Source organism: Bactrocera latifrons, unplaced genomic scaffold (assembly GCF_001853355.1).
Source record: "Bactrocera latifrons isolate USDA-ARS-PBARC rearing strain unplaced genomic scaffold, ASM185335v1 scaffold_325, whole genome shotgun sequence".
Taxonomy (NCBI): Eukaryota; Metazoa; Arthropoda; class Insecta; order Diptera; family Tephritidae; genus Bactrocera; species Bactrocera latifrons.
The window spans coordinates 277888-291123 of record NW_017536908.1 but is presented as its reverse complement, the minus strand read 5'-3'; the positions used below and the strand labels follow the sequence as shown (position 1 = coordinate 291123).

Genomic DNA, 13236 nt, shown 5'->3' with positions numbered 1-13236 from the left:
GGAGGTAAGATTAGCACTTTTATTTTGAGTAAAATGTAGCGCTTTTAAAGCTGAAGCATACTTAACATATTTAAATATATGTTTGTGCATGCAGTTATTGGATGTATTGATGGCACGCACTTTGCGCTGCAAAAACCAACAGTAAATGAGCACATGTTCTTCAACAGGAAAGGATACCATAGCCTCAACTCAATGATAGTAGGTTGHATATAAAATGTATGCACATACACATACGTATACTTATAAACTTTAATTTAATTACAGATATGTGACCATGAATACCGCATTTTGGATTTTGACTCAAAGTATGGTGGAGCCGCACACGATTCCTTTGTGTGGAAGCATTCGGCACAACGAAAGTTTTTGRAGGAGCAATTTAACCAAAATAACTTCAAAAATGTTTGGCTTTTAGGTAATATAACTTTTTATTGYACTGTTATGCATATATGTACCTAAATTTAAAATACATTTTTCGTAAATCAATAGGAGATTCGGGTTATTCCTTGGAGCCGTGGTGTTTAACACCATTCAGGAACCCTGAAGAAGGGTCTACTCAAGCTGTTACCAACCTGAAAAAATGGCACAATTCGAGAATGTATGTGCAGCGTTGCATAACATTTGCATACATTACAAAGATGCGTCGTATTGTAGACATTCTGCAAGTGAAGCTATTAACACAGAAGTGGATATGGGAAACGAAACTCATTTAACCAAAAKTGGACACAAAATTCGAAACCATATAATGTTGGCGCTAGAAAATACAATTTGAATAAAACAAGTATATGTATGTTTATTATTATTTGTATGTATATTTATTTATTTTCTTTTAAGGCTTCTAATTGTATTAGGTTAATTTGCAGCTCTATTGCTTTGACTTTCATATAAGCTTTGGAGCTTCCTCTTTTATTTCCATCGACCTCTCCTTCAAAGCTATAAGTTTGTCTAGTTTTGCGCCTATACTCTACTGGTAGCTTTCAAACGCGATCATGTTTTCGTTAATGAGGGCCAGCTTTTCATCGGCAGCATCCTGTTTGCTCCTCTTCGTAGCGCTGCGACTAATAGAGGGTTTCGGTGGAACGTCGTCTTCATCACTAAAGGCTCTTTTTCAGGGGTGGAGTTGCCAAAAGTCCTTACTTCTCCCAGGCCTTCTACCGCAACGTCCATGCCGGTAGCCTGAAGCAGTTGCYCCTCTGCTGTTGTTAGGTACTTTTCTTCGTAAGGACCACCACCAGTTCGCTGCTTCGACGCTTTGTTGAAAGACAACTTCTTTTTGACGTTGTGCTTTTGATCAGCAAATACCTAAGGGTATATGTATATAGAAAATAACATTTGTGTTAGTAAATTTGTTAAGACACTTATCAAAAGAGGAAATGCATGGAGATCTACGTACTTTTCGCCAAGACTTAGCATTATTTATTGGTGGACCGGCCGCATTAAGCAGGACCGCCAAGGAGTCCCACAATTTATTGGCAGCAGCTTTGCCCTGACCACAACTCGGCAACATATTTTTGGCCAAATCTTGATGCCGAAACATGTATTCGGCCATTAAATTTTTTTGTCTCATGTTGATTTTATTAACATTTGTCCTAAAAAATTATTCTATTTATAAAATAGTCAATAACATAAACGTTAACTTACATTTTATTTGATTTCTTCTGAGTAGACTCACGACGTTTGAAAACTTTTGAATTAACGATTGCAAATTATCAATCGAATGACATTTCGTTAGGTTCGTTTGAATTACAACTCGTTATCGAATGACAGAATGTCAAATTTCGAACGAGTGTACTCGATAACGAGTACCGCAATCCGAAAACTGGAAATTTCGAACAATTTTACTCGTTCACGAATGCCGCGATTCGAGCCCAGGTATAGTAAAATCTTTGAACGCGTTATTTTTTTGTAAAGGTTAAAAGGAAGTGACATAGAAAACAATTGTATACAAATCTATTACACGTTTCTCCGTTGTTTGTCTTCTTTGTATAGAAACCATCTGTTTGAATTTGAATATCCTTAAAAAGCAGTAAATCTTTCTGTATGCCTAAATTAACATCCTTCAATAGCTTTGTTGGTTCCAGATATGTTTGCAATCCGATAGAAGACTTTCCTGCACGTAAACGCCTGCAATTATATGTATGATATATTTAAAACAAATGTATGTACATATGTCTATCTTTGTGTTCAAATCAATAACCAAAAAGCTTAGATTTACATAATACTGTAAAATTAAACCCTGAAGTTCAGTACGGCTTTGGAATCAAATATTGATCACATAATAAACTTCTTTCATGAAAATAAATTTACTTATATCAGTGGTGTAGAAACTTCTGGTTGCTTAGGATATTTCTTTCCTTTTTAAATAAAAGCTCGGATTTGGTGCGATATATGCACACAATCTGCGTTTCAAGACAGGATACCGACTTACGATTTAAGTGCAAATAGCAGTACACAAACTTTCACAATACCTTTTCATCCAATCAATTTGATATGTAAATTCTATAGTACGAGGTGTGTTCAAAAAGTATYRCGAATTTTGAAATTTCGCGGGTTACGTCTATTCGAATTTCAAATTTTTTGTGGCGTTATATTGGTACTCATGTGTCTCACTTATGCCGACAAGCTCGGCCATTTTCAATGCTCATTTAGCTGTTGACAGCTGCTTTGCTTGCACGTGTTTTGATCGTCTTCGATTTTTACCTATTCAAGAAAATGGATCCAAGAACCTGTATCAAGTTTTGTGTGAAAAACGAAATTAAGTGCGCGGATACATTCCGAATGTTGACTGTGGCATACGGAGAAGCTACCTTGGACCGAAGCAACGTTTATCAGTGGAACAAAATGTTCTCAGAAGGCCGAGAAGATGTGACAAAAATTGGCTTTTGCACTACGATAACGCCCCTGCACACACATCGTTGCTTGTGCGCGACTTTTTGGCCAAAAACAACACACTANCAACATATTTTTGGCCAAATCTTGATGCCGAAGCATGTATTCGGCCATTAAATTTTTTTGTCTCATGTTGATTTTATTAACATTTGTCCTAAAAAATTATTCTATTTATAAAATAGTCAATAACATAAACGTTAACTTACATTTTATTTGATTTTTTCTGAGTAGACTCACGACGTTTGAAAACTTTTGAATTAACGATTGCGAATTATCAATCGAATGACATTTCGTTACGTTCGTTTGAATTACAACTCGTTATCGAATGGCAGACTGTCAAATTTCGAACGAGTGTACTYGATAACGAGTGCCGCAATCCGAAAACTGGAAATTTCGAACAATTTTACTCGTTCACGAATGCCGCGATTCGGGCCCAGGGTTATTTTTTTAGAGCGCAGCCGAAGGCCACCAACACAGAAAGGAGTACTACACGAAAGAACTTCAGTCACCCCGGATGTGGCAACGCTCGTTTTCGTCATAATTGTTAACAATCTAACCTTTGCAGCAACGAGTGAGATAAATGATTTTTGAATTAATAAATTTAGGTAAAATATTTCAAAATAAAATGGAAATGTGAACTTATTTCAATGTTTAGAGTGTATATTTAAATATACAGAGTGAAAAACATGAATAAATTTAGTGAAAGATAGAGAAAATCCATGTGCTATTGTCCAAAATTTTGAACTTTTAATCGTGAATATTTTTAAACATATAAGGCATTTTTATATTATTTTTAGATTTTACTCCTCTGCAAAAGCTTCCTTATCCGCACATATCCCATTTACAGGGAAATTCTGTTTTTTTACCCCTCCGCCAAAGTAATCAGAATCGTGCCAATCTCACACAAAAATATATGTATACTATGCATGAACATAATCTTTTTGACGTTAGCCAATACTGCTGAAATCTACAAATCATTTACTGTGGTAAGCTGAGTTTTACATGTTTGTTATTAAAATTATTTCTTCTTTAAAACATATCAAATTCAACATTACTTCCGTTCCTTACTTATATCATCACCAGAAGCAATGTCATCTGAACCGGTGTGTATGCCAGTAATGACATTGACGAACTCGCCGTCAGTGTCGCCATTGCGTAGCTCAACATCAACAGTGGGTAGTTCTAAAATGTTCAAATATTTCGTATGTGTAGCTGATCCCAGCTCCTAAGATTGCGTTACAATCAAATATTGCGTTTATTTTCACTATACAATTTCAATGGGCATTAGCTTTGCTTAATGCGCATTAATTTTGCTCGTCTGTCTGGGCTATTACTTCATTATAAATAACGACAGAAGGTGATATACACACATACCTTAAAGTCTATTTTTGTGGAAAGTTTTATCTCGTTATACTAATTGTTTCTGGATCTTGAAAGTTCAAATAAATTTTAAAATTGTTTTATATGGGTTGTAAGGATTTTTTGTCCCGATTTTGCCCGATTTGGAAATATTTGATTTCAGCTAAAGGARAGCGGTCCATTGTCAAATTTTTATTTTGAATGGCTTGGTTCATCTCATCCTCCTGATCATGTATATGTATATACTAATACTTGTTGTGGAATCCAAAACGGAATTGTTTAGCTGTCAGAATGGCATACCAATTCTGATTTTCATTGGTGTTACGGAATCTGTTTATATTTTCGTCTTTTCGAACATACCCAAAACCAATATTCGAATCTGCTCTTTACTAATGTGACAAAACTTACAAATGAATACATACATTTGGAAGCTATCCTATTAAAGTTTTTAATGAGTTCCGATTTAAAGGAAGATTGTAAGAGATAACATTTATCGAATGAATAAAGACGCATTTGGGTGTTAAATTATTAAATTACGTTTTGTAAATCACCTTTAAGGGGGTAGCCTGCTTTAGAAGCTTTAAAAATTGATTTTTTTGCTAATATCACTTTACAAATTATCTACGAATATGTCCCCAAAGTTATAGATACGAATTCGAAATATTGTTGAAGCTAGAAGGGAAATAGTGACCGAGCAGATATAACGAGCGCTTGGGCAGAAAGCGAAAACTTTGACGCGAAATTTCTAGGTTTTCCATTTTTACGATTTTTCTTAATTGGAGGGCARKWTAGAAAAAAACTAAACATCGTATGAACTGGATTTTAATTAAGACATTTCGTGTTTCATTCTTATGTTTTCTCCTATACAAATAAAGATAAATTAATTCGTTACAATAGWATAACTTGATTTCTTAACTTACATTTCAAATCTGTCAGCGACTATCCGATATATATTCTTTTTCGGACAACAAACAATAATATCTGAATTCATGACACCAACTACCTTTTTTATATGGTGGTCAATTCTAATTCCGGCAACTCTAAGATTCCACAACACCCCTGTATATCTAAATTAAATTGAAATTGAAAATTGTGAGGTTTTTCTTTTTTTTTTNGAAGATTGGAAAAACCGTTGGCACAAGTGTATAATATCTCATGGGGATTACTTTGAAGGGGACAAAATAAATATTCATGAATAAATAAATAAGTTTTGAAAAAACACAAAATTCGCGATACATTTTGAACACACCTCGCAGAGTATTCTTTTTAATCTATATACATAATATATTAGGTTGTCAAAAAGTCTTGCGGTATTTTCGCTAGTTGGCGCTGAGAGCGCGTAGCTCTAGTTTTATTCGTCGCATCGGGTCATGGTATACCTTTTTTGAAAGCTCATTTCACGCGCTAACACGTGTCTGATTGATTGTCGTTTCCTTTGGTCGTTCGTGAGTTATAGCGTCGCAAACATGGAGCAAAATAAAGAGAAAATACGGCATATTTTACAGTACTACTACCATAAAGGCAAAAATGCATCTCAAGCGCCAATAAAATTTTTACAGTTTATGGACCCGATACAGTTTCCATTTCCACCGCACRGCGATGGTTTCAACGCTTTCGTTCTGGTGTAGAGGTGGTCGAAGATGCGCCACGCTCCGGAAGGCCTGTTGTCGAAAATTGCGATAAAATCGCTGAATTGGTCGAAAGAGACCGGCATAGTAGCAGCCATAGCATCGGTCAAGAGCTGATCATAAGTCATCAAAAAAAAAAWTTATGAACAATTGAAAATTCAAAAAAAATACCGCAAGCCTTTTTTGACAACCTAGTATATATAAAGTAACAATGATATATAACGCATTTAGTTAGAAAACACTGGGACGATATAAAGCAATAATAGACGAGCTAGAGGTAATTGCACAAAATTTTATAAAAATGTAAAAAAAAAAAAATGATGGAGTTCCTTGTAACTTTTATTTTTAAATGACACGTGAAGTTATGAACTTTTGAAATAAGTTATATGTGTAGTGTATTTAAGAGTATTTAGTAGTAGTGTGTTTTAAACACGTTGAATAACTTTTTACCTCTATGCATACATCTATGAGCTATCTCTCAGCTCTTACTTAAATAACGATCAATAAAGTCGCATGAAATATTTCCATATATCCAACYTTTTCCAATGAATTTAACGTTCCAACGATATGGACCAAGTACCTCGTTTTTGTCACTWACTAGGAGAAATCAATATGATCATCATATTATCGGAACACATAACAGAATTTAGGTATATAAGTGGAGTGGATATCTGACTACGTACCAAGGCCTTTTGTAGGCCAAGTGTGAAACCAACGGGACTAAATTCCTCTCTTTGCAATATATCCTCTCCGAACCACCCTGTACTCCTGATGAAGTTCATCAATACAAAAAAAATTATCTGTGGCAGAGACACCATTAAGAAACATTCAACCGATACTTGCTAGATTTTCTATAGTCTCCTCTTCTTCTATCTCTTTACAATCATAATTACTGGATATGTGGTATGTCTGTCAATTAGACAGTGACCAATTTGTATTCAGGTATTGATTCCCCCGATATCTAATTTTAGATCTACTTCACAGTTACCAGGAATGCTAGTGTATCTCACTTACCAAGGAATACATAATAATAAAGTATTTGGGCAATTATTCTCTTTTAGAGATGCAGTGCACATGGCTAACTTTTTCCTGCAAATATTACTCAATTTGACCCATTCAGGTCTTCAGGAATAATGTTTATCCGTTCAAAAAGTGTCTCGTTTCCAACATGAGTAAATTCGGGTCAATACTTCTCCACTTAAGATAAGCAAAATTTAGTAAATGTACMAAATTGAGTATATTCATTTGATGCAAAGTAGGATTTTCGCTGATTTCGATTCTAGCAAACATTACGCTCAATACATCGGCCCATAGCTTAAAACGTTTGCGCAAAAACATATTCGCAGTATTGTAAAAAGTTTATGCAATCACTCCAGTCCTTTCCTTTTATAACTGACTTTAAACACAATGTTGTAATTTCCGCATTTCCACCTAATTTCAAACCATTTGATTCGGTCAATATGTGTGATAATTTAGTAAAATTAAGTGAACATAGCACTGATAATGAACGAAATGGTTTTGACATTGATATAAATATCATATTCCTAATATATTGTTTTCCGATTCTCTGGTTGATCATTACCTCATTTACACAATATACTAAATGTATCCCCTATCGTTGCGCTTATCTACTTGTTTAAATATAAAAGAAAGTCGTGTTAGTTGTGCTGAACCGATTTGGCTGAAAATTGGTGGGGAGGTAGCTTAGAACCAGGGAAAGGACATAGGATACTTTTAAAAATACAAAAATTATATTTTGATCATAAGCATTTGTTCATAATTCATGTAATAACCATTTAAAATTTTTCTTAATTCAAAAATGGAAAAAATAAGTAAAAATTTGCATATCCATACACACTTATAATATGAGTTATACTGATTTTGCTCCTGAACTAGGCATTTTTTTTTTTTTTTTGGAGGACGAACCCGTCAGATACATAACAAACCAAACGTGATATTTGGCATAAAAAAAATATAGCGGAATAACTGGAGTGTTGATTTAAAGGTCTATTATAATTTGAGATGCAAAGAGCAGTGCAATTTTTAAACGGGAATGATGAAGTATATACGATAATACAATTTCAAACTGACACTTCCTTAAAAATAATAAAATTGCTAAATATTGGGAATAGTAGAATAGAACTGCAACCAAATACACAGTGCAGTAAATTAAAACTGGCTCAGTAATCATTTGATGAATAATATACCATGTGTTCATAAAGATATGAACATGAAAGTTTTGTAACCTTAAGATAGAATTATATATATAAAATTATATTTTTGACACAACTACACTAATACATAAAAATATACATGTAAACAATAAATTAAATAAAAAGTATATACAGTCCACTAAATGTCAAGTGCAATGGTAAGCAACAAAATTGTAATATGAGACTTGCTCATAAAANGCAATAAGACCTGTCTCTTATACACATCTTTGAAAATTGTGAGGTTTTTCTTTTTTTTTTGAAAAAGATATTTGAAATTATTTTATTGAAATATAATGGAGGAACTAGTTATCTGTTATAAATATAAGTATTTATAAATTACAATAAATATGTAACTTATGTATTTGTACATTTTACTTCCTTCTGAGTATTAATAAAAAGTAAACATAATGTATATGTTTAAATAATTTGAATACGATTTTATTTGTAAATATTGTATATATGTATGTAGGTATGTATATATTTAATACATGTGCAGATAAAAAGATATTTATGTGTAAATAATATGCTGTAATGCTGCAGCTGCTCCTAAATTGTTTTTTTTTCACATTTTTAAGTCCTAAAAATTAATAAAAATTAATAGATTTGCAAAATTACTTATGTACTTTTCTTGGTTGTCCATTTCTTTATTTTGTCTTGTTTGTTTTTATAAACCATCTGTTTCACAGCAAAGTTCTTTTCACCTCATCTCATTACTATATTTGGCTTCATATCAAATGTGCTATTGTATACATACATATATCGTATACATATGTATGTGATACAAACTCAACCAAAAAAGCTAAATGTAATACTTTATACATATATGATTTTCATCCATGTTCACACTATCGGAGAGGGTACCGGAAATGTTTCCTTATTTTACATATATAATTAATTTACATTTGCTTTCATTACAAACAAATTGGAAAAACGTATTTGTTATAAACAAAAACATGTTTTTATTTAAACTTATTTGATTTTAATCACATTATGTAATTATTTTATTACAAGTCTTTGAACATAATATTTAAACACCAACATTTGCATACAATATGTAAAAAGTACAAAAAGTCAGAATCAAATGTTCTATAAAATTCATACCTATATATTATATTTTCAAATACTTGAAATCGTTTTCATAAATTGTTTCCTAAATTTATTTGTAGTTCCATAAACACTACACATTATTTTACTGAATTTATTTTCGCTTTAAGAACGACAAAGGCCACTATTCTGAAAGCTATGGTAATAACACACAGGGCCATGAAATCATTCCGAAATTGATCACCACGCATTGTRATCTCTTCCAGGAATTTCTTCGGGTATCTGCATTATAAGAAAAAATAAATATTTTGTGTGAAATAAATTTTTTCAGATTTCGGGTTTTATTTAACTCACCTATAATGGCAGTAAGGCGCTTCATTACAGTCCAACACACCACGTCCTTGACCATAAATGGCACCAACAAAGCCTTCCAAACCATATCTAAGGTAAGATATATGGCTGCCCCATTTCAAATAGCTGGGTAAATCTCGAAGAGTTACCCCGAAACCGGCAAACATCATCATCGGAATAGTCAGCACAGGTGCTAAGAAAGTTCCATTCTATTTTGAAAAAAATTAAAAAAAAGAAAAAATAATATAGTTATATAAATACACTCAGTATTTTTAACCATCAKTTGTCTATAAATACATAACAGCTAAATATTTAAGCAAGAAATATTTTATATTAGAAAACACCACTTATATTAACATTTCCAGCTCAAGATGTTCAAAATAAGTTTTACCCTACAAATACAGAACACAAGACCATCATAATTAAAATTGCTGTTTATGAAATGCCCGCTGTCGCGAAAATAGTACTCTGCAAGACGTGTTTTCAATTCGAAATGTGAGCGCTCTTTCGTAAAGCGAATGTCAAAATTGTGCTTTTAACGAATTTTTGATTTGAAAAGAACATAAAATGCGAAACATTTGAACACAGAGACTAAGGATTGATTTAAAACAAAATTTGAATTTGCAACATTAGAACTGCAAATGTCAGAGANTCTGACATTTGCAGTTCTAATGTTGCAAATTCAAATTTTGTTTTAAATCAATCCTTAGTGTTTGTGTTCAAATGTTTCGCATTTTATGTTCTTTTCAAATCAAAAATAAACATATTAATTTTAATTTTAGTTTCTATATGCTACAATAATGCCGATTTATTTCAATGACATTAAAGTGTGATAGTTATTTTTTTAATATCAAACTTATAATCATATTTACATTTACTATAATCCGTATTATCTGTATATTTTCAACTTTCAAAACTGATTTAAAATTCAACGAAATTTTAATAAAAAGCGTCCGTTTATATAACGGTACTGTTCAAAACTACTAAAAGCGCAATTAATCAATAACTAATTATGCTAGAGACACCATTCTAACCCCCTAGGAAAGGTATGAGAGGGCTTTATGAGAGCCAGTGTGAAAATTGGACGAGGGTCGTAGCACCGCCGACTTTTAGGTAGATTAGAGTGTATCTTTGTGCCTAAAATAGACACAATTGGATGAAAACTTGACCTTGTCCCCATATAACTATATATTATTCAATTTTATTATCAAAATAATCTATATCCAATATCTCACAAAATAATCTTCTTTGAAGAGGCTCACTTTCATCTAAGTGGTGCGGTAAATAAACAAAACTGCCGATTCTGGTGAAACGAAAATCCATCTACACATTATTCATTCACTTAAATTCATAGTTTGGTGGTGGCACCGCTACTGTAAATGAGAGCGGTATTGATCAATGATAACCAAGTTTTTATGGCCGCAATAGGAAGAAGTTGATATTGAGGCCTCAAGCCACACCGCGCATGCAACAATTATTGTGAGAAAAGTCTCGAAAATTCAATTCATCGATTTCGTTCCTGCAAAAGAAATCGTGGAGGCCATTTGAATGATGTTATGTTCAAAACTTAATAATATCAATTGTACTTCGCATTAATAAAAAAAAACATTTGAATTTCATTAATAAATAATGCTTTTTTTTCGTATCACTTTTATTGGAAACCCCATATATTGATTAGTCGAAAAAATCTTTTCGCATTTTGTCAATAGATGTTGTAGCAGTCGTATATCTCCGCCATGTAGTGTTGGAAAGGTGAGATTTAAAGCTTCATTTAAATTGAAAAAAAGTTACAGCTGTTTAAAAATGAGTGAAAATAATGAAGAAATTCGTTATTTTGAAATTTTGAAATAAAAAACTGAAAAATGCCACGCAAGCCACCAATGAAATTTATGAAGATAACGGAGACGATGCTGTATCAGTTTAAGAAATTTAAGAATCTGCCTCAAATGCAAACAGTACATCGAGGTAGCTTTTTTCAATTATTGTTGAAATAGTAGTTTAAAGGCCTAGTTAGTTCAAATAGCGACCGAATTAGAAGATATAGGGAACAGTTAAGGAATGATTAATTTGTGGAACCGGCAGAACCTCTTTCATTAGTTTGTAGTAAAGTTCCTCCACAGTCAGATGCTTGTATTAGACATGTGTATAGTAATCGCCGTAGAAATGGTCGACGATATAATAATAATTTTAAAGCGATAGATTTGGGTGTATTTTTTTGTTGCCAGTTGGTTATCGTCACTTAATTAACCAATCATCAGATTTTCCCTCCGAAAGTACTTGGAAGCTTTGTTACTTTGCCATTCACTTGAGTGTGACCAGAAACGATTCTTTCATATGTTTCTCAAGCAGTTCACGACTTCCGGTCTTAGACCAAGTATCCTCTGGGTGGCTAAAAAACATCCGTTTGAAGATGAGCTAAAGTGAAAAAATATCTTTCCCCAGGGTTGTGCGCTGAACTCGCCATGTAAAAAACACCTCCAATTAATAGAAGAAAACAGCCTGCTGTCGGAAAGTAGGCTACAACCGCGTGGGCGGTATCTACAAGGTTAGAGACAAGTGCAATGACGATAATTCCTTGCCATTTTGTTTTTGAAGAGGAAACCAATTTTCAGAATTTCGCTAATTTGTTAGAAGTTTCAGCGTCACGGCCTTTTCTTAATGTTAGTAATTTGCAAACAGAAAAAGAAAGATGCCGAAGTGCGTGAGTATGAAGAGCTTGATAAGCTGGCCGATAGGGGTAATGGTCGAAAATTCTACGAAAAAATGAGGCGGCTTACAGAAGATTTCAAGACCGGAGCATACTCTTGTRGAACCCCCAAAGGTGATCTAGTCACTGATGCCCAGAGCATACTTAGATTATGGAGAAAACAATTCTCCAGCCTACTGAATGGCAGTGAAAGTATAACGCCAGGAGAAGGCGAACCCGATTCCCCAATCGATGACGATAAAGCAGACGTTCCATTGCCCGACCATGAAGTAGCTTGAATAGCAAGTACCCGCCTGAAGAACAACAAAGCGGCGGGGGCCGATGGATTACCGGCCGAGCTATTCAAACACGGCGGCGAAGAACTGACAAGGAGCATGCATCAGCTTCTTTGTAAAATATGGTTGGACGGAAACATGCCCAACGAATGGAATTTAAGTGTGCTATGCAAAATCCATAAAAAGGATACCCCACAATCTGCGCCAACTACCGTCGAATAAGCCTCCTCAAAATCGCATTTAAGRTTYTATCGAGCGTATTGTGTGAAAGATTAAAGCCCACCGTCAACAAATTGATTGGACCTTATCAGTGTGGCTTYAGACYTGGAAAATCAACAACCGACCAGACATTCACCAAGCGCCAAATCTTGGAAAATACTGCATTCATGCCGCGATGTCTGAATTTGGTATCCCCGCAAAACTAATACGGCTGTGTAAACTGACGTTGAGCAATACCAAAAGCTCCGTCAGAATCGGGAAGGACCTCTCCGAGCCGTTCGATACTAAACGAGGTTTCAGACAAGGCGACCCCCTATCCTGCGACTTCTTCAACCTGATTCTGGAGAAAAAAATTCAAGCTGCAGAACTAAATAGAGAAGAATAGATTATACCAGCGCCGTTAGCTCTACAGACTGGACAAGGAAGCAAAACAAATGGGTCTGACAGTGAACGAGGACAAGACGAAATATCTCCTGTCATCAAACAAACAGTCGTCGCACTCGCGACTTGGCACTCACGTCACTGTTGACAGTCATAGCTTTGAAGTTGTAGAT

General features: G+C 34.0%; 2 protein-coding genes and 1 long non-coding RNA gene across 4 annotated transcripts in view; 1 reads left to right on the top strand and 2 right to left on the bottom strand.

The window, feature by feature from the left end:
* The window catches only part of LOC108971117, a 19648-nt gene extending 17019 nt beyond the window's left edge, over nt 1-2629 (bottom strand). The window contains exons 1-2 of the mRNA XM_018936960.1: nt 2595-2629; nt 1955-2121 (exon numbers count right to left, since the gene is read on the bottom strand). Coding sequence (XP_018792505.1) covers nt 1955-2121; nt 2595-2629 — 202 coding nt within the window. The remainder of the gene's footprint in view (nt 1-1954; nt 2122-2594) is intronic.
* Nucleotides 2630-3570: 941 nt separating this feature from the next.
* On the top strand, nt 3571-4050 carry LOC108971123. The gene is made up of 2 exons (XR_001993525.1): nt 3571-3872; nt 3970-4050. It is a non-coding gene; the product is annotated as an uncharacterized LOC108971123 (long non-coding RNA).
* Nucleotides 4051-9216: 5166 nt separating this feature from the next.
* LOC108971124 (ATP-binding cassette sub-family G member 4) overlaps nt 9217-13236 on the bottom strand; it is a 41284-nt gene continuing 37264 nt past the window's right edge. For both annotated transcript variants that reach the window (XM_018936969.1, XM_018936970.1), the window contains 2 exons: nt 9485-9690; nt 9217-9412 (listed from right to left, as the gene is read on the bottom strand). In XM_018936969.1, the coding sequence (XP_018792514.1) occupies nt 9271-9412; nt 9485-9690 (348 nt within the window). In that variant the 3' untranslated portion in view covers nt 9217-9270. The remainder of the gene's footprint in view (nt 9413-9484; nt 9691-13236) is intronic.